At 35.9% G+C, this 22,832-nt stretch overlaps 1 protein-coding gene and 1 pseudogene across 1 annotated transcript; both read left to right on the top strand.

Annotated features, from left to right (window-relative positions):
- The first annotated feature begins 8,418 nt into the window (after positions 1 to 8,418).
- Positions 8,419 to 9,323, top strand: LOC141719216 (uncharacterized). The gene is made up of 2 exons (XM_074521596.1): positions 8,419 to 8,761; positions 8,989 to 9,323. Exons 1-2 carry the CDS (start codon positions 8,419 to 8,421, stop codon positions 9,321 to 9,323), a joined length of 678 nt encoding a protein of 225 aa, XP_074377697.1.
- A 1,217-nt stretch (positions 9,324 to 10,540) lies between these two features.
- LOC141719215 (uncharacterized) overlaps positions 10,541 to 22,832 on the top strand; it is a 300,973-nt pseudogene continuing 288,681 nt past the window's right edge.

Below are 22,832 nucleotides of genomic sequence, written 5' to 3'. Positions count from 1 at the left end.
ATCCTTATAGATTAGCCTCAAGGGGACCTAAAAGGATAAGGAATCAGTTTCCTACTATCTAGGACTCCAAAGTCCATTCTAATTATGAGACTTGCCCACCAAGTCTCCTATACCAAGTCCAATTCAAGGACTCCCAACATCTATATAAGGGGCCTCACCCCACAAATCAGAACTACATTTTTTGGCTTGATTATCTAATTCACAGAGATACGTAGGCTTCTCGTAAAGGCAGAATTAAGCTACGATACACGAGAGCAGCCATTAAAGGCCTTGAGCTCCCGAATCTTAGTAATAAATACAGCAAATAAGAACCTTAGTTTTTTATCCATAACAATGGATGACAAAGGAGTTATAAGATTTTTCAGATTAGAAGACCAATTGAGCATCTCTAGCAATGAGACTCTCTTGGAGATGCAAGAAAAGCTAAATCTCTCAGAATCTGATGAACTGGAATTCCACAGACAGCTCAAAAATCAGATAGAAGAAAACAACAGAAAGCTTGGAAAGAGATCCAGACCTTCAAGGAACTAGATAAATTTTCTTAGGCTAGAGGAGCACCTTGAAAATGACTGTGAGCTAAACTTTGTACATTTTGTTAAATGATGCACTTTACAGTTTTATCTACTTACTTTCAAAGTTGTATTTTTAGGGTGTTTTGTTATCATCAAGTTTCTCTTAATTTATGGCTACAATTCCAGTAAACATAAATTGGGGGAGATTGTTGTGTATATATTGTGTACTTGATGATTTCATTAGTAAAATACCTTGGTAGATTTTACTTAGTGAAAAATGTAGCACTCGACGGATAAGGATTATACTCCCGACAGATAACTCAATATAGTTCTGACGGATGATGATTTATTATCCATCGAGTTGGTAGCTTATGTAACAATAAGTCTCTAGCACATTTCTGCATATACATTGTTTAGATTCCGTAGTAGTACTCAAGTCATGTTGACTTTAACTAGATATGCAGAATAGGTTGATTAATTGTACATAGATGATGTCTTGTAATTCTGCATAAATAAAATGAAGCCATGTGTCAGATTGCTACCCGACGGATAAACAACAATGCCATTCGACGGATGATCAACAAGACAACCCGACGGATGATTATGAACTCGACGGATGATCATGAACCCGACGGATAAAGAATTCAAACATCTGTTGACAGTGACAACACAGTCACATGCGTCGAGTGTATGCAAATGGAATTGGAAGCCTATATAACTGGGTTTTAGAGAACAAAGAAGCATTGCCATTTCCATGCTATTATGAAGATATTCAAAGATGCTGGAATAGAGTAATAAAGTAGCAAAGTATTAGACTTGATAGTTTTTGTTTTATTATCTTGTCTTATTGCTTTCTAATCTTGGTGATATATATAAACCAAGAAGTAGCAAATAGAACAACTAACTAAGCAACCAAAAAGAGAACCATTTGTAAGCTATATTCTTAGCATTTCTCTATAATCTTAGTTGTTGACAATTTGTAAGCAGCTATGAGCTAATTGCTATACAGAGTTCTCTTGATATATTATATATCTCTGGTGGATACATTCAAATCCACCAGAAAGTTTTTAAAGCCTTGTGTTTTTATTACTTGTGTTTTGATTCATTTCAAGTTATTATTCCGCACTCTGCAAATCAATTCACACTGATATATATATTTAAATTAGAACAATTTTATTTGTGAAAAAGTTTCAAGAATTCCATTCAACCCCCCTTCTGTAATTCTTGTTGTGTTGTTAAGGGACTAACAGTGGCGTGATTACTTGCTATATGTGAAGTATCGGGATAATTAGTGATTATTTGTTAAGAGTATAAAAGTATGTATTATTATGTGCTGTGTGTGATGCATGTGCTTATAAGTTAATGTTAGGTAATGAATACAACACAGAAGGGATGGTGAATGTGTTTTAGACAATTTTAATCTTTTTGAACTGTTTTGGATGGTGAATAAAGTAATCTAACTTATAGAGATAATATGTTTCAACGGGGATAATAGAACATGCACAAGAACACACTATCTTTCAAAATTTACTTAATTTTATATTAAAATCAAGTATGTGTTTTGCTACAAATTTATGGGTTCTTGTTATGTTAAGAACTCAGCTTCTCTCTTGAGAGTTACAAGTCCTTGAATCTATTTTGTTAAGTCTAAAATAAAGCATCCAGTATTTAATTTATAGAACAGTAACCACTGGTTTTACACAGCATGCAATAGCATGTACTAAACCCTACTTTAAGTTAACTAAAACTTTCTATCTGGCTTAATGTATCTTTGTAAATCATGCATGTCTATGACTTTACTTTGTCAGTTAATCTTGGCCTTTGATCTTGTACTCTTCAAGCTGCTTTTGTAGAATTTTTAAATCATTGATTGATTTGTTTGTTGATTGATAATCTTGGATATTTAACTGATCTGCACTTTGTACTTTGAGTTTTACCTCGAGATCTCCAGTTTGGTATATAGAGAACTCGACATCTCGATAAGTATAGTGACTTATCGAGATCTCTTATTACTCTGTTGTTGTTGTGACTTATCGAAGTCTCTGAGTTCTCGAATGTAAAGTTGGCTTGTCGAGATCTCTGACTTCTCAAGTATGGTCTTGACTTATCGATATCTCTGAGTTCTCGAGTAGAATCTTGACCTGTCGATATCTCAGAGTTCTCTAGTAAAGACCTAACTTGTTGATATCTCCAATCTTCATATCTTCAATTTGGCTTGTCGATATCTCTGAGACTTCTCTATAAGCTTTTCTTGACTTCTCGACAAGTCATTCTGGAGTTCTCGAATGACTTCTCTATAACACTTAATCTGTGACTTGTAGATTTCCTGACTTAGAATGTTTTTCCTAAAACAGTTTTATTCAACTTCAAGCTTCTTCACACTTTCTCTAAGGCATGATCTTCTTGATCTTCTTCCAGAGTTTTTTTCTTAGGCTTGAGACTGTTTACAGAAAAATACTCCAGTCTAATCTAATTACACTTGTACATACTTGAGTGATACAATACAAGATGCAAACTTAGATTATCATACAACTTACTTAGGGTTATCAGTTTGACTTAGTCTTTTTATAGCACATGCATGTCTTGCACAACAGTTAAGTTGCGATTGGGGTAAATGCTAGACGTTCTGAGAAACGTCGAGAGTGATCGAGTATCTAATTAAGGTTTTATGTTGAATTATAGATTTGGATAGAAGAGACATTCAGGCTAGTAAAGGGAAAAAGGTCGTAGGTGGCAGTAGCTCGTATACCGTAGAGCAGGAAAGTTATTTGAGGCAAGTAACTCTGCCTTCTCTTATGATTTGGTTATAAAGAGGATATTGTCAATGCCCTGATAAAGTAGTGATTCTTTATAGCACTTGTGATAAACCTGTTGTTGATTTCTGAGAAACCCTGATATAATTCTTTGTGATAACTTGTTATCAATCCCTATTTATCCTTTATAATAACCCTATTGATCCTGACATTTATTACCTTACTCTATCACTTTGTTATCTTTTGATCTCGTAAACCTAAGAGAACCTTTATGAACCTCCTTACGTAATATTTTGATTAACCTGAATTCTTCGATAACCCGTATACTTTATTTTGTATTGATCTTTGGAACTATTCTGATCCTGAACTAGTATACCATGTTTATCATTTGATCAAGATCTTTAGTATTGATCCATATTTGCTTTCGATTCGTTCACTTTCCTTGAAATCTTGAATTGAACTTAAGAATGATTTTCGACTTGAATGAGTCCGAATGATTTTATATTCTTGGTAATGATAAAATGAACTTAGTCAACTTTTCCTACTTCCAACACAATGGTTTTCCAAATGAATTCCTAATGGATTGGATAAAGACGTAAGAGACTAGTGGGACTAGTCCAGTCACATAAGAGGCTAGCGGGGTTAGTCCAATATAAGGCTAAAATAATGCCATAGGTACCATAACGACCAGATGGAGGTCCGTACGGTTTGATCACCCATATTATATTTAATAGATGGATATTCCAATCAAGGGTTCCTTTATGTTTTATAAAAGAAAAAATGAATATAAGCTTTAAAGCAGTTTGCTTCTTTTAAATGAAATGAAATGAAATGATTTGTATCTTCGTTAAAGATGTGAAACCTGTGAACCCTGTCACTTTAATTAATTATTGAATTTTGAAGCTTGAATAATCACTTCTTTTAATTGAGAAACTCTTTCAGAGTCCTGCTAATGATTTGTGATGAATGTTGGCTTTCTCCCAATCTTGAGCCTTGAATCCTGAAAGCCCGAAACCTTCTTCATGACCTTTACTTAGTCAATAACTGCCACCTATAGAATGAAAGTAGAATGCCTCAGATATGGATATCTATGTTGCATTGTAGAACTGTTTATATAGTTACTTGATGAGCTTCTTTGCTCATTCATTTTCTTTGATCTAACCATGACAGTTAAGCAAGAAGATGGTAAGACTTAGGCGCACTGCTCGCAAGAGCATTCCTGGCGGTCCCTACCGGGTTGTAGGTTTCCAAATGCCAGAGCAGGTAGATGTTGTGTGTGTGTGAGCAAGCGTATTAGTTGGAAGGACTTGTATAAGTTGGTTCATATACTTTGGGTTATCTGTCAATTCCATGTCGGAATCAAATAAAATTTGAATTTAAGTATAATTTGGGATGTAATATATTTATTTTGGTTTGTAGTTGTAATCTTGTCTCATACTTAATCATGTTTAGATCATGTTATTATTATCGGGGTTTATTATATCTACTGTTATTGTATTAGTTTAATGGTGTGTGGGTCCTCATTTTCTAACCCCGAGATTGAGGGCGTCACACCTAGCCTCATTGTAAAAACATCTCATCTCACAATCTCTTACTTCTATCTTGTATCTCTTCAATTGTTCTCCCTTGTATCATGTATTTCATTTTTAATAAAAGCTTCAAGTTCGTCTCGATTCTAGGTATGAGTTCTTTATTTTCTAATACCATGATGGTCTCGATAATGTTCAACTAAGCCCTCTCTAAGGGGCCGATGTAGTTGGATAAAGAGACCCGCTATCTTGGTATATGCTCTTTAATTGCTATATATTTGTTTATTGATTATCTCCAATATCATGTCTATGTGAGTATTTTCATATATTTCACACAAGTAAAGTTGGGAGTTCGTATAGTTAGGATCCATATGATTTTGAGAGTCGATTTAATTGGTAAAATGAATGTGAAATATTTTTATGATTTTGAAAGAAACTTGATTTGGAGTCATTGGATGTCTTTACTCTAAATACATGTGAGTTTATTTTCTATTAAAAATACATGTTTATGCCATGGTATTCATGTTTAGCCGATGAAATCTGTTCCTCAAATCTTTAAAAAGTGATATTTTAAGTGCTTATATAAATATTATGTTAGTCTATTACATTAAAAATTTGATTCGCGTTCTCTGTGGTTTGATCCGTACTTGCCCCCGTACTCACGTACGCCCGTGCACTTGCGGTTTTGTTAGTTTAGGATTTTTCCCCAATAAGTTTTTGGCGCCGCTGCCGGGGAACGTGTCATTGAGTTTTTGGTTTATATATATTTTCAATCGATTTTATTTTGTTGTTTTCTCAAAAGCAGCCCCAAAATTTTATAATAATTTGTCTGTTGTTGGATTCATAGTGCTCAGTTTAGTTGCCTATTTCCGCTTTTTGTTTTGTTAAGTAGTCATAAAATAATAATATTAACCTTGTTTTTGTCTTGTAGATAAATAATTAAAAACAAAACAAAAAATCGTAAGTAGAAGTCCCGTAGCTTATTATGTTTTATTTAATTACGCGTGTCTCTCTGTTGTAAACTTATTTGTTAGCTTCTCTTAACTGTTAGTTTCGTTTTCCTGTTTCTAATTTTTTTTATTTTTTTAATTTCTTTTACGTGTAAATGTAAGTGAAGATAAAATAAAATAAAAATATTTTATTAGTTTGATATTTTTATTTTTATTTTTTTCAGGTACTTAATTGTGGTTCGAGTTAATTCTTCGCGGAGTTAATTTCTAAGCTAATTCGGTTATACTTTTTCTTCCCCTAGTTTTTTACATAAATAAAAATAAAAAAAACCTTAGTTTAGATTATTTCTAGATAAAAATTATGTGTCGCGTCATGCATTTTATGTACACGTAGAGCACGTCTTGTTTAGGAGTTTTTTATTTTCATTTTGGTATTTTTTTATATAAATTGTGGTGATTGACCCAAAGGTACGTACCACATTAGTGTAAGCATTCACATTAGTGTATGCATTTTTTGTGTTAAGTTATTAACTCTTGGGTGTTGCATTCTCATCTAATTAATTTTAAGGGCAAAACCACAATATCAAGATAAGGTGAGGGATTTCATCACCCTTTCCTTGGCTCACAAACCATTAATTCATCATCTTGCATTCCCTCCAACTCCTTTAAAATTTAATTAGACGTTGGTCCATAAGAATTTCGAGCTCAATTAGGAAGGTACCTAAAAGAGAAAATGAATTTGGAATTATTCAAACTTTTGGTGACAAGGCAAGTGTTTCACTTACCTGGCCAATTTGAATTGGTGACTAGGCTAGCGGTTCTCTATTCAGCGCCTTGTTTATAAGGAAGTGCCCCCGCTTACCTATCAATCAGTTTAAATAACTCTAGATTTATGGACTTTTTGGTGGTCCAAAAGTTAGGAGTTGTCTAGATTTTTTTTAGATTAATTAAGAATTAGATTTTTTTTAATTTTTCTTTTTCTTGAGTGTTTTTATCCCCTCTTATGTGCTAATTGTTAGTTAATTTAGATATCTTCCTAGTGTATGCATACTTGAGAAAGAAAAACTACCGGTCGTTTAACTCGCATAACTGATAGTCATCACCATCACCACAAATCACCATGGGAGACAATGTTGATCTTCCCCCTTCTCAACGTACTACAATTCAACAAACCTTCTACCCCCAACAAAGAGCCCCCAAGTCTCCAATAGTTCTTTCAGAGGCTGCTGGTTCCAAATTCGAGGTTAAAACCCATCTTATAGGTATGTTGCCTAAATTCAATGGCAACTATGATGAAAATGCCTATGAATTCCTTCAAGAATTTGAAAAGCTTTGTTCCGCGATCTCTTTTAAGTCTGTGTCTATAGATGGTATCCTTCTTCATGTCATTCCGTTTGCTCTCAAAAGCAACGCCAAAAAGTGGTTCAATAGTCTTTCTGCAAAATCCATAACAACTTGGGAGGAATTCGTTAGCCCATTTTTGAAAAAATTATTTCCCTCGTTCCAAATCAATTGAACTTCGCACCCAAATTATTGGTTTTCGCCAATTTAGTAGTGAAAAATTATGGAAATATTTTGAACATTTCAAAAGCCTTCTTGTTGAGTGCCCCAATCATGGAATCTTTGAAACTGAACTCCTTCGCATCCTTTACGAGGAGTTAGATATGAAAACACGTGCTTTTGTAGAGTCTATGTGTCACGAGAGGTTTATAACTAGGACAGTGGAAGAGGCTTTGAAATACCTTGAAGGGTTAGTCGAAAGGAGTGCTGAGTGGGAGAGTACATCCGAGAGAGACCATGGTGTCTCTCGTAATAGTGTTCGTATGTAGACTCTGCATTTGAAAACTCTGCCCTTGTCACTATCTCTAAGAGACTTGAAGTACTTGAAAAGTCTCAAACTCCTAAACCAGTCACGTCCTTAGAAATCACGTCTTTGTCATGTAATAACCGTGGGGGTTTAGATCATTTTGACGAGGATTGTCAGGTTTCTCCGTCCGTGGAGCAAAGCAATGTCGTGTACCCTTATCAAAAGCCCAAAAATGACCCTTTCTCAAACACATTTAATCCTGGGTACCGCAATCATCCTAACTTCTCATGGTCCCAAGGGGCCCAAAATCAAACTCAACCACAACATTACCCAAGGAGAGTATATCTAAAGCCCCAAGGGTACCCCTAAGCACAAATCTATCAAAGTGGTTCATCAACAAATCACCCACCCGTGAATGATAAAAATGATATCCTTCGTCAGAGTTTAGAACTTCTTACAAAACAAGTAAGACATTTAGCAACTCAAGTGGGTCAAATTGCCATTCAAATGAGTAGTCACGAGGCTGGGACTTTTTCTAGCCCACCAGAGGTAAACCCTCGTCATACCTCAAATCAATCCAATGCTGGGCAAGTCCATAATGTGGACTCAAATGAGCACGTAAATGTTGTCATCAGTTATCAACGTGCTAACAAAACTCTTGATCCCAATCCCCAATATCCAAATCAAGCGTCTTTCTCTAAGACTAACTCATCCGAGGAGTTAAAAGAGGATGAGAGTGATGCTCCGAATAGGAAGGGTATTGATCCTTGATTCACACCCAAAGCCCCTTTTCCTAATAGACTTGTTTCCAAAAAGTCACCTCATCTAGAGAAGGTTTTAGAGATTTTCTCGTAAGTGAAAGTAAACATGTCTCTTTTAGATGCAATCGCACAAGTCCCGTCTTATGCTAAGTTTCTCAAGGACTTGTGCACCAAAAAGAGGGCAACCAATGTTCCTAAAAAGGCTTTCCTTATTGCTCATATGAGCTCAATCCTATCTAATAACAACTTCCCGATCAAGTACAAAGAACTTGGTTGTCCCACCATCTCTTGCACAATTGGTAGCACTCTTATTAAGAAATGTCTTCTCGATCTAGGTTCCAGTATCAACCTTTTACCTCTCACTGTCTATCATCAACTAGGATTAAGTGATCTTAAACCTACTCGTATCACTCTTCAACTGGAAGACCGTTCTGTCAAAGTACCGCAAGGTATCATTGAGGATGCGATCATTAAAGTTTGCGAATTCTACTTCCCCGTTGATTTTATCGTGCTTGACACACAACCCGTCTCTAGCACCAAGGGATAAATTCCCATCATTCTTGGTCGCCCATTCCTTGCTACTTTTAATGCCATCATTAATTATCGTAATGGATCCATAAAAATGTCCTTTGGGAATATTTCTGCTTATTTAAATATCTTTAATTTCACTAATCAGCATCTAGAGTCATTGGAGGAGATACTCGTGAGGTGTGTGCCATTGGGTCTCTCGTAGAAGATATTTTAGAGGAATATGAGACCGATGAGGAACTAGAAGAGTTGTTTAAAGACATGTCTTCTGGAGACATGTTTGAAGAACTCAATGCAATTACTGCAAAATGGGACACAAAACCTGATGAAATCTATCTCGAGTCTAGGACTGTTACAAAATCGTCCATCATTGAGGCTCCTAAACTTGATTTGAAACCACTTCCGTCCACTCTTAAGTATGTTTTCTTAGGTGAAAATGACACTCTTTTTGTCATTGTTGCTAGCGACTTAACCTATGACTAGGAATCTCAATTAGTCAATCTACTTAGACAATATAAAGAAGCTATGGGCTGGTCTATGGCTGACATTAAGAGTGTAAGTCCTAATGTAGTTCAACATCATATTTACCTTGAGGATAATGCTACACCTAAGAGATATTTATAGAGACGCCTCAATCCAATAACGAAAGAGGTCGTCCGTAAAGAAATCATTAAATGGTTAGATCATGGCATTATTTATCCCATTTCTGATAGTCATTGGGTTAGTCATATCCTCGTGGTTCCTAAGAAATCTGGCATCACTGTAATGAAAAATGAAATTACTGAGTTGATACCTTCGCGTATCCAAACAGGATGACGCGTTTGTATTGACTACCGTAAACTTAATGAGGTCACTAGGAAGGATCATTTTCCACTTCCTTTTATAGATGAGATGCTAGAATGGTTGGCTGGGCACATGTATTATTGTTTCCTAGATGGGTACACAGGGTATAACCAAATCTATATTGTCCCCGAGGATCAGGAGAAAACCATATTCACATGCGCTTTTGGACCCTTTGCCTTTCATCGTTTGTCTCTTGGGTTGTGTAATGCACCTAGTTGTTTCCAAAGGTGTATGTTGAGTATATTCTCTGACATGATTGAAGACTTCCTTGAATTCTTTATGGATGATTTCTCTATCCATGGGTCCTCCTTTGAGTGTTGTCTTAGGAACCTAGAAAAAGTCCTTATGAGATGTGAGGAAAAATGTCTTGTCCTTAATAGGGAGAAATGTCATTTTATGGTGAAACAAGGGATTATGTTAGGGCATGTCATTTCCAAAAATGGCATTCAAGTTGATAGAGCGAAGATTGATATCATCTCCAATCTTTTCATCCCTAAATCTGTGAAAGAGGTGCGCTCCTTCTTAGGACACGCTGGTTTCTACCAGCGATTTATCCAGAACTTTAGTGATATCTCTAGGCCTCTCACAAAACTCCTTGAAAAGGATTCCTCATTTTATTTTGACTCACATTGTACCCTTGCTTTCGAAAAACTTAAGAGTCTTCTTACTTCTGCTCCCATCATGTACCTTCCCAATTGGTCTCTCCCATTCGAACTCATGTGTGACGCTTATGACATGTCCATAGGAGTTGTTTTAGGACAACTAATTGATAAGTTTCCAAGAGTGATTTACTATGTTAGTCTCACCCTTAACTATTCCCATCAAAATTATACAGTCACTGAAAAAGAGTTTTGGCTATGGTCTATGCACTAGAAAAGTTTCGCTCATACTTGGTTGGTTCCCATGTGACTGTTTATACCGACCATGCTGCCTTGCGCTATTCGATGTCAAAGAAGGACACCAAAGTGCATCTTATTAGTTGTATTCTTTTACTTCAAGAATTTGATGTAGAGATTAAGGATAAAAAGGAGTCTGAGAATATTATAGATGACCATCTATCACGATTATCTAATGCTCCATTTGATGAAAACCTTATAAATGAGTCATTTACAGACGAACAACTCCTAGGCATTTCGTCCCACGAACCTTGGTTTGCCGACATAGTACATTAACTTGTCATCAAAGAGATCCCTAATCATTAGACCAATGCAGAGAAAAACGTGTTCTTCCTTTGGTGTCCATCATTACTTTTGGGATGATCCTTACCTTTTTAAGTATTATCCGGACCAAATCATTCATTATTTTCTTCCAAACATGAACATAGGAGTATTCTCTCTTTTTGTAATGACATGGCTTGTGGTGGCCATTTTAGTTCTCAAAGACCGAATCCAAAATTCTTGAAAGCGGTTTTATTGGCCAACACTTCACAAAGATGCCAACATCTTTTATAAGAGTTGTGAGAGATGCCAACATGTTGAAAAACTTTCTAAGAGGGATGAGATGCCACTTAATAGAATTCTTGTGGTGGACATATTTGACATTTGGGGTATAGATTTTATGGGCCCCTTTTATCGTCCTTTGGTAACGTTTGTATCCTCCTAGCAATTTACTATGTTTCGAAGTGGATTGAGGCAATCCCTTCATGCACTAATGACCACAAAGTCGTGGTTAATTTTCTCAAGGATAACATCTTTAGTCGCTTTGGGACCCCTCGTGCAATCATAAGTGATAAGGGTATCCACTTTGATAATAGACATTTTGCTTCTCTCCTTCTCAAATATGGAGTAAAGCATTATTTCGCCACCTCTTATCATTCTCAAACTAGTGGCTAAGTCGAAGTGTCTAATCGTCAAATTAAGCTTATTCTTGAGAAAACTGTTAGTCCTAATAGGAAGGATTGGTCCAAACGGTTACCCGACGTGTTGTGGGCATACCGAACTGTCTTTAAGAATAATTTGGGTATGTCACCTTATCGCATGATATATGGGAAGGGATGTCATTTTCCAGTTGAGTTAGAGCATAAAGCACTTTGGGCCATTAAAGAACTGAATTTTGACTTAGATAAAGTCAAGGCCCAAAGGATGCTCCATTTGAGTGAGCTAGAGGAACTTAGAAATGACGCTTACGAAAGTTCGCGTATTTTTAAGGATCATACCAAAAAGTTTCATGACAAGAAATTGAGAACCAAAACTTTCATCGTAGGTGAAAAGGTCCTCCTCTATAACTCTCGTCTTCACCTTTTTCCTGGAAAACTAAGATCGAGGTGGGATGGTCCTTACTTTGTTCACAAAGTATATCCCCATGGATCCGTGGATATCCAAGATCCAAAAAATGACTGTGTGTTTAAAGTCAATGGTCATGGGTTCAAACCCTTTTTTGAGTATCCATCACTAGAGGATGTGGAGTAGGTGGATCTTGTTGATCCATCCAGTTGTGAGTCAGATTGGTTTGGTAACGAGTCTTCCCGACTTAGTGATGTGCTAAGTCCTGATATGGGGGAGACATGAATACTATGGTTTGCCTTGTATATTCATATTTTTGTTAACAGGATTATTAGTGACCTCCAAGTTTTCTCCTCCTTTATCATGGTGAAACAATGGTACACCTCTATCTCTTTTGTGTATCCTTTTCTTTTACATTGAGGACAATGTAGATTTTTTATATGGGGGAGTTAGTTGTGACTAGTTTTGATCCTGTTATTTTGTTCATTAAAAAAAGGAATAAAAAACAAAAACAAAACACAAAAAATGAAAAAAATTGATGAAAAGCAAAAATACAAAAAAAGAAGTTAGCTAGGTTGTCTTCTCTTGACCTTAGTTACTAGTTGGTGTTGACTGTTTTTTAAAAATCTTATATCTATAGTGCTTATAGACGATTTGAATTTTATTAAGCATAGTGATCTTCACAAACTTGCATCACACTTACGTTTTGCCTTGAATTCTGAGACGCCACACACTATTCACAAGGTCTTTGTTGGGAAGATGGGTGAGATAGTTTTGGATACCTGAGAGAGAATTCACATATTAGAACAATGTCGAATCATGCCTTTGCTAAAAAAAGAAGAAAGAAAAAAGAAAAACAATGCTTATAAGTAGTAAAATGACTAGTCTTGTTTTGTGGCCTTTGTTACTCGAGCAATTAAGTCCTTAGGAGTGTCTCAACACCAAATGCCCTATGACCATCTGATTTGGGAGTCATTGACCCAAAGCTCGTTACATGGGTAACATACAAAGCCTAAGAAAAAAGACATTGCACGGTCAATAAAAAATGGAGGAAAAAAAAAGGAAAAATAGCAAAAGGCGAATTTGGCTAGACATTTATTTTGATAGAGATTGAGTCAGTTCAATACTGGTTGAAAAAGAGAAAATGATTCATCCACTTCTAAACAACATTGACCGATTTCAAACACACCTTGAAAGTCTTGGCAACGTATAAGTGGGGCAAGTGGGCTTGTATTATGATAAGAGTCTTTGGCACATATTTTTCTAAAAATAGTTGAGTTAACACCAGTGAATGCTAAGAGATGGAGTTACAATCCAGTTAATGTAGTAAAGATTTTATGGGTATATCTTCTGTAAACCCTTATGAGACAACACTCCTCTTGTGGAGATCGTCTACGAGTTTTAACGGGTTCGTACACCTAAAAGTACCCGTGATTCCTACGACAGTGAGTTAGATTTTTCTTTAATCTTGAAGACGAGCTTGGTTTTGATATGGGGAAATTTGATTACACATTTTTATTGTATAATATTAGTATAAAATATTAATTAGTTAGTACATTATTTTCCCTTTTACGCTTGGTTTTGCGGTGTTTCTGATTGTGCAGGCTATTAAGAAGATTTTTCGATATTTGCCGTTAAATGGAAATAATTGGAGCACAAGTCAGAATATTATGATATGTCATCACGAGTCAGCAGGATCGTGATGAATCGAGTGTAAATCTTTTTATAAGGGAAAGTTGTGCAAGCATTTGGTCACGAAGATTGTTGTAAATCAATTAGGATATTTTTGTAATTAATGCTAATGTGTAGGTTTTTAGTATAAATAGACCTCCTAGCCTCATTGTAAAAACATATCATCTCACACATCTCTTACTTCTCTCATGTATCTCTTTCATTGTTCTCCCTTGTATCCAGAATTTTATTATTAATAAAAGCTTGAAGTTCGTCTCGATTCTAGGTATGAGTTCTTTATTTTCTTATACCATGATGGTCTCGATGATGTTCAACTAAGCCCTCTCTAAGGGGAGGATGTAGTTGGCTAAAGAGACCCGATATCATGGTATATGCGCTTTAATTGCTACATATTTGTTTATTGATTATCTCCAATATTATGTCTATGTGAGTATTTTCATACGTTTCACCCAAGTAAATTTGGGAGTTCGTATAGTTAGGATCCATATGATCTTGAGAGTTGATTTAATTGGTAAAATGAATGTGAAATATTTTTATGGTTTTGAATGAAACTTGATTTATAGTCATTGGATGTCTTTACTCTAAATACTTATGTTAGATATATTTGATAATGTCATGGCTAATATGTTTTATGTTTAGATTTCAGATCTTATTTGAACAGAACAAATCAGTACTTATACTGGAAGTCAGAACTTAAGGGATATCAGTACTTATGTTATCAGGAGATAGATATCAGAACTTAAGTGCTGAAGGACGATCAGATAAGGACAGTAGCTGATTAAAGTTAAGAAGATCAAGATAAACATAAGAAGAGATATGCATGAAGAAGGAATTCCGTGAAGAATGGAATACTTGGAATAGAAGATATCTGATTGATATATTTTAGGAAGCAGAATTATATTCCATATCAATTAGCGAATATCTTGTAACTGTGTAGTATATAAACACAGACATAGGGTTTACACTATAAGTGTTATCATTATCAAGAATATTATTTAATATAACCCTAGCAGCTCTCGTGATATTTTGTTCATCACTGAGAGATAACAGTTCCAGATTGTAACAGAGTTTATTGTTTAAATAAAGTTTGTTTTCTGTTACATAAGTTCTTGAAGTTTGATTTGATTGTAATAAACACTGTATTCACCCCCTCTACAGTGAAAGTGTGACCTAACAAGTGGTATCAGAGCTATCTGTTAACACACATACAGTTAAAGATCCAAACACAATCATGTCTGACACAGAAACTCCAACTAAGCCTACCAAAACTGAAGAATCATCAAAGACATCAACTCAGAGTCGATATGAGACTATCAGAATTCCCATATTGAGACCATCTGAATATCCCATATGGAAGGTAAGGATGACCATGTTTCTGGAAGCAACAGATCCAGAATACCTTGATAGAATCAAGGAAGGGCCTCACAAACCTACCAAGCTCGCTGTTGTAGTTGCAGGTGAAGCAGCAATGACCGTACCAAAGGAAAAGAATGATTACACTGCTGAAGATATAGCATCTATTGCTAAGGATGCCAAGGTACGTCACTTATTGAATAGTGCCATTGATAATGTAATGTCAAACAGGGTAATCAACTGCAAGACTGCTAAGGAGATATGGGATGCACTGGAGACAAGGTGTCAAGGAACTGAAACAGTTAAGAAGAACAGGAAGACAATACTCACTCAAGAGTATGAACACTTTGACTCTAGGACTAATGAGTCATTGACTGATGTATATGATAGATTTGTCAAACTCTTGAATGACTTGTCATTAGTAAATAAGGAGTATGATCTTGAAGATACAAACCTCAAATTCCTGTTAGCTCTTCCTGAATGTTGGGATTTGAAGGCAACAACAATAAGAGACAACTACAATCTTGATGAAACAACTCTTGATGAAATCTATGGAATGCTCAAGACTCATGAACTTGAGATGGAACAAAGAAGCAAGAGGAAAGGAGGAAAGTCAAGGACAGTTGCTCTCAAGGTTGAAGAGGAATCCCCCAAACCACCTTCCTCAAAGAAAGATAAGGGTAAAGCTCTTATCATAAAATCTGATACTGAGTCATCAAGTTCTGAGAGTGATGATGACTCAGATTCTGAAAGCTTGCCTGAAACTGATGCTGATGAGGAGATGATGAAGCTGTGTGCTCTTATGGTGAAAGGAATCACAAAGATTGCATACAGGAAGTTCAGGAAGGGAAAGAAGTTTTCCAGGAAAGGCATAAGTTCTGATAAGAAGAATTTCAGAAGATCTGAAGGAAGAGGAGGAAAGTCTGACAGAGGAGATTACGCTAATGTTAAATGTTATAATTGTGGTGAGAAAGGCCACATATCTCCTGATTGCAAGAAGACCAAGAATGACAAAGGCAAAGCTCTTGTCACAAAGCAGAAAAGCTGGACAGACACCTCAGACTCTGAAAGTGAGGAGAACTATGCATTGATGGCAAATGCTGATAAATCAAGTTCTGAGAGCAGTTCTGAAGCTGCTGAAACAAAGGTACCTCAGACTACTTATGCTTTTCATACTGATGATATTAATGAGTTGAGAAGATATCTTAAAACCATGTTTGTTAGTTATAGAGATCAAACTTTAACATGTGAAAGATTAACTTCTGAAAATCTTGCTTTTAGGAAAAGAAATGATTTCTTAGAAAAAGAGTTAGTCATGTTTCATCAAACTCAGCAGGATAGAGATGATGCTTTTTATGTTAGGGATGAAGTGCTAAAAATGAATGAATCTCTAAAAACTGAGTTAGAAAAGGAGAGAGAGATTATCAGAACTTGGACTAACTCTGGCAAAATAACTCATAATTTGCTAAGCAGTGGAAACTGGAAAGAGGGCTTAGGCTATGGAGAAAATAAAAAAGGAACTGTAGAAATTAAGCCTGTTGATAAGCAAAAGCCGAAGTTAAAACCTGTTAAGTTTGTAACTGAAAAATCCGAAAATGAGAAATCAGAAGTTAAAAAGGAATTAGCTTCTGACAAACTAAAACAGGAAAAGACAGCTGAAGTTAACATAGGCTTAATGACAAAGAAGCAGCTTAAGCATAAGCTGAAAGATGTTAAGAATGCAAACAAGGTAAAATCACCTAGGAAAAACAGGAATGGAAAGGAAGGTGTGAATAAAAGCAATAACTATAAATCTGTTCCTGATGCTCCTAGGAAAGCATGTCATAACTGTGGAAGTTCTAACCATCTGGCTTCTTTTTGCAGGAAGAATAAGAATATTAACTCCTTATCTACAAAGTCAGGAGTTAAGAGTCAGTCTGTTAGATACAAACCACAAAATCCTTGTTTTCATTGTGGTAGTTTATGGCATTCCATTTATACTTGTAAGGAATATCATAGTTTGTACTATGATTATTATCAAATAAAACCTTCTTTAAAGAAAGTGTCTGTTGTTCCTTCTAGTATAAGTTCTGATAAGAAAACTGTTAACATAAAATCTGATGTTAAATCCGCTGCAAATGTTAACAAACCTAAAAAGGCCAAAGGATCCAAGCAAGTCTGGGTCCTTAAAACTAATAATTAGTGGTCTTTTTGATTGCAGGGCAACAGGAAAAATATTTTAGTTCTGGACAGTGGATGTTCAGGACATATGACTGGAAATAAGGCCCTGCTATCAGACTTTGTGGAGAAAGCTGGCCCAAGTGTTTCTTATGGAGATGGCAACATTGGAAAAACTTTGGGATATGGCAATATCAATCTTGGGAATGTCATTATTAAAGATGTAGCTCTGGTCTCAGGACTTAAACACAACTTACTGAGTATAAGTCAAATCTGTGACAGAGGTTATCATGTTGATTTCTTTGCAGAACATTGTGAAATAGTTAGTAAATCTAAAGGAAAAATTGTTCTGAAGGGATTCAGGTGTGGTAACATTTATGAAGCTAAGCTTTCAACAAGTTCTGATGGTTCTGCAATCTGTTTAGTGAGTAGAGCCTCAACTGAAGAAAGCTGGAATTGGCACAAGAAACTCTCTCATTTAAACTTCAACAAGATAAATGAACTGATCAAGAAAGATCTTGTGAGAGGACTGCCAAAATCAGTGTTTGTTCCTGATGGTCTTTGTGACTCATGTCAGAAGGCTAAACAAAGAAAATCTTCGTTCAAGAGCAAGACTGAATCATCAATTCTTGAGCCTTATTATCTACTTCATGTTGATCTATTTGGTCCAGTGAATGTCATGTCTATTGCAAAGAAGAAATATGCGTTGGTCATAGTAGATGAGTTCACCAGATACACATGGGTGTATTTCTTGCACACAAAAAGTGAAACTGCATCTATCCTGATTGATCATGTCAAACATCTGGATAAATTGATCAAAGATTCTGTGAAAATTTTGAGGAGTGATAATGGCACTGAATTCAAGAATTTAATAATGGAAGAGTTCTGCAAAAATCATGGAATAAAGCAGGAATTTTCTGCTCCTGGAACTCCACAGCAAAATGGAGTTGTTGAAAGGAAGAATAGAACTCTAATTGAAGCTGCACGAACAATGCTTGAAGAAGCAAAGCTTCCAACCTATTTCTGGGCTGAAGCTGTGCAGACTGCTTGTTTTACTCAAAATGCAACACTCATTAACAAGCATGGAAAAACACCATATGAGATGGTGAAGAACAAAAAGCCAAATCTCAAATACTTTCATGTATTTGGATGTAAGTGTTTTGTTCTCAAGACTCATCCTGAACAGCTATCCAAGTTTGATCTAAAAGCTGATGAGGGAATCTTTGTAGGATATCCACTTTCTACAAAAGCCTTCAGAGTCTATAATTTGAGAACAAAAGTGGTCATGGAATCTATCAATGTCTCTTTTGATGACAAGAAGATCACTGGACTTGAAGATTGCATTGATCATGATAAGCTGAGATTTGAAAATGAAGATTCATATTCTGATACCTCAAGTCCTGACAGTCTAACTCCTGATACTGTAAATTCTGATGGATTAAACTCTGATGTTATTGAAACTGTGGTGACTACGTCAAAGGAAGATGCACCAATGCAGGGGGAGCATACTCAAGATATTATCACATCTCAAGAAGCATCAGAACATACATCTGGCTCTTCAAATTCTGATTCGTCAAGTTCTGATAAGCCAAGTACTGACAGTGCTGAAAATCTAAATACTGAAGGATCCAACTCAGAGAGCATAGTTTCAGGGGGAGCATCAGAAAATGAAACCGAAGACAGCATGAATCATGGGGGAGCATCCAGTTCTAGAGAAAATCTTCCATCTGCAAGGAAGTGGACAAAATCACATACACCTGATTTAATAATTGGAAATCCTGAGGCAGGTGTCAGAACTAGAACAGGTACTTCGAATGAATGTCTTTACAATTCTTTTCTCTCTCAGTCTGAGCCAAAGAAAGTGGAAGAAGCTCTTCAAGATGCTGATTGGGTGCAAGCAATGCAGGAAGAGTTGAATGAATTTGAAAGAAACAAAGTCTGGACCTTAGTGCCAAGACCCAAGAATAGATCGGTTGTTGGTACAAAGTGGGTATTCAGAAACAAAACTGACAGTGATGGCATAATTGTAAGGAATAAGGCAAGGCTGGTTGCAAAAGGATATTCTCAACAGGAGGGAATTGACTATGATGAAACATTTGCTCCAGTTGCTAGGTTAGAAGCCATAAGGATATTCATGGCTTATGCTGCTCACAAAAAGTTTACTGTCTTTCAAATGGATGTGAAAAGTGCTTTTCTCAATGGAGAATTGGAAGAGGAAGTATATGTTGAACAACCTCCAGGCTTTGTAGATTCCAAACATCCAGATTATGTCTACAGGCTTGATAAAGCACTTTATGGACTTAAGCAAGCTCCTAGAGCATGGTATGAGACTTTAGCTCAGTTTCTTCTGGAAAGTGGATTCAACAGAGGAACTATTGACAAAACATTGTTCTATCTCAACCATGGCAAGGACTTACTTTTGATCCAGATTTATGTTGATGATATTATTTTTGGGTCTCCAAATGACAAACTTTGCAAAAAGTTTGCCAACCTAATGCAGTCAAGATATCAGATGAGTATGATGGGAGAACTTAGTTATTTTCTGGGCCTTCAAGTCAAGCAGAGTGAAGAAGGAACTTTTATTTGTCAATCTAAGTACACCAGAAACTTGCTGAAAAAATTTGGAATGCAAGACTGTTCAAGTGCATCCACTCCCATGGCCACTGCAACAAAACTGGATAAGGATACTGGTAATTCAGTAGATATTACTGATTACAGAGGTATGATTGGCTCACTTCTCTATCTAACTGCTAGTAGACCAGATATCATGTTTGCTACCTGTCTTTGTGCAAGATTTCAAGCAGATCCAAGAGGACCTCACTTAACAGCTGTAAAAAGAATCTTTAAGTATCTTAAAGGAACAGCTGATCTAGGATTATGGTATCCTAGAGAATCAGATTTTAAATTAATAGGTTACTCAGATGCAGATTTTGCAGGTTGCAAAATTGACAGGAAAAGCACAAGTGGTAGCTGCCAATTTCTTGGAGGCAGGTTGGTTTCTTGGTATAGCAAGAAACAAAAGTCAATTTCCACATCAACTGCAGAAGCAGAGTATATTGCTGCAGGAAGCTGCTGTGCACAGATTCTCTGGATGAAGAATCAGTTACTAGATTATGGGTTAACGTATTTCAAAATCCCTATTTACTGTGATAATCAAAGTGCTATTGCTATGACAGGTAATCCAGTTCAACACTCTATGACAAAGCACATCAGCATCAGGTACCATTTCATCAGGGAACATGTGGATGAAGGTACAGTGGAATTGCATTTTGTTCCCACAGATCAACAAGTAGCAGATATCTTCACAAAACCACTGTGTGAAGCTACCTTTTCAAAATTGGTAAATGAACTTGGAATGATTTCAGGTTCTTTCTCTAAATCTGCTTAAACTTGTTCTATGTTATCAGACTTTATGATCAGTATTTACAGAATTAATCTCTTTGTATATTCTGTGCATTAATTGATAAATGTCTTTAAGTACTGACTGTTGTCTGATATATGTTTCTAAACTCTGATAAGTGATATGTCTGTTTCAGTAACTATTCAATCCTATGAGGATAACTGTGCTAGATACTGACCTACTAGTCTTCAATAAACAAATGATCCCATGAAAGAAGTAATTATTTCTGTGGAAATCTTATGACACAAGCAAATTCTGATAACTGAGCTTAGTTAAGTTTACTTTGTATATCTTATTACTAAGTCACAAATTAGAATAATGCTACTCATCTGTTTAAGTTCTGATTCTAGTAAAACTGCTGAATGTACTAAGTGCTGATAAACCTCACTTATCAAAAGAAGAAGAACAATAATCAAAGAATAATATCAGGTACTCCTTTGAGATCTAGAGTAAAAATGTGAAAGGGACGACCCAAGTGCATTGCTGGTATTAAGTAAATATGCATTAGAAAAGCAAAATATTTTCTTGGTGACTTTTCACACTCTATGATTACTGGAGAAATACTCTGATAATAGCATAAATTCTGATAAACAGTCGTGACTCACTTACACTGAGAAGCCTCTGTAAAATAGAATTTCAAAAGATGCATAAAATTAGCACAAAAACAACAGAGGTGAACTCATGCATGAACTCATTTATTAGTAGGTTTCAGGATAATGGCAGCTCTTTAGCAAAATTTTAATTATGACTTATTTCTAAGATGTACTGAAGTAGATCAGACTTTACTCTTTGTCTGTTATTTAGCTTAATGCACACACACATCACTCCATATGAATGATGAAATTTCTGTGGTGGTCTATGTTATTTTAGATCAACAGTCATTGTGTCACTTTTGCACAAATTCTGAGGACAAGTTCTAGTTACACGTTCTGATGATTAAGTTCTGACGTTCATAACTAAGAACTTGTATGAGTATTTACTAAGATAGATATTCCTTGTTCGAGTTAAGACATTATGTTCTGATGACTGTTAAGTTCTGGTATAGGTCTAAGTTCTGATTTTTCAGTCTAACCCTTTACTTGACTTATCTGTGAGTAAAATTTGGTAACAGTCTCAGATTAATTTCGAAATGTTGAAGTGGAAGATTAATAGTCTATGGTTAAAACATAATAGCACTCGTCCTTGAACAGTTCACTCTTGTTACATGTGCACATTCCTTTTCCAATGACTGTTATTCTTTTTCAAGGTCTAGGGAGACGAGGTAGAATTAATTCTACCTGTCTGCATTCAATATCTTTGTGTCTCTTGGCATTCTCTTGCCTATATATGCAACCACTTCACATCAGTCTTTCCATCACATTCTTCTCACACACTTATCCTCCTTCTTCTGTCAAAAACACAATGGTTCGATACAACATGTTTTTGAACACACAAACCTTCACAATGGAGCTCAGTTGTGCCGAGTGGCAGCAGGAGTGGCATATAACAGCCATTCCTGAGGAGATCTGGGACTCTGTCCCACAGGAGGTGCTGGCTCACCTTCTATTCTTCGAGATGGATTACCATCGCCATCTGGAGCGCCTGGAGGAGGAAAGGCGGGAAGCTATCCGTCAGCAAGAGCGAATCATTCGACTCGCTATCTTGTTTGTCGAAGATAGGAAGAGGAGGATGACTTAATCTCGTCTTCTTCCTGTTCTTCCTCATCCTCAGCTTTGTCAGGCTTCTTAGCTAGGACTAAAGCTGTTGACGTTAGGATTAGAAGCTTAGGGAAAATCTTGTATTGATGTAATTTCTATTTCATATATGTATTGACTTGATATATTAATGAAAACTGTTTTTACTTCAAGATTTTGTCTCTGAGTTATTTTATCTGTGTTGTTAAATCCTGCTTGATATTCTGATGACCATTTAAATTTTGTCTTTATTTAAGTTCTGATTCTTTGTCAGCACTTATTCATCGAAATTATCTCGGTCATTTTTAACATGATTCATTTTCAGAATATTAATGTTGCAGTGAAAAACAATTCAATCAGTGCTAACGGTTTCAATTTTGAATTAAACCTGTGTCTCTTGATAACTGAAATGGTTTTTCCTTGAAACAAGGCAACTGGATAAGTAATCATTCCTGTTTTCTCGAGCCCGGTAACTACCCGTTATTACTGCATGTCTGACAGGTGTCCAACGGTAACATTCTTTTTTAGAGTATAAGAACAACAGAGAGAAGATTTCTTTAATCTTTTACTTTCTTTATACTTTATCTCTCTTCTTACTTTTACTCTCTTTCTCATTCTTTCTCACGTTGGTTTTTCATACAGACAGTATCTC

Source organism: Apium graveolens, chromosome 4 (genome assembly GCF_009905375.1).
Source record: "Apium graveolens cultivar Ventura chromosome 4, ASM990537v1, whole genome shotgun sequence".
Classification (NCBI taxonomy): Eukaryota; Viridiplantae; Streptophyta; class Magnoliopsida; order Apiales; family Apiaceae; genus Apium; species Apium graveolens.
The sequence above is the reverse complement of the archived record's forward strand: the minus strand, read 5'-3'. Positions and strand labels throughout refer to the sequence as shown.

Excerpts from the sequence above, each read along its gene's own strand:
- LOC141719216 (XM_074521596.1), top strand. The coding sequence starts at position 8,419 with ATGTCTCTTTTAGATGCAATCGCACAAGTCCCGTCTTATGCTAAGTTT. Across the intron at positions 8,762-8,988 it reads TTCTGTCAAAGTACCGCAAG|CATCTAGAGTCATTGGAGGA; the intron begins GTATCATTGAGG and ends TTCACTAATCAG.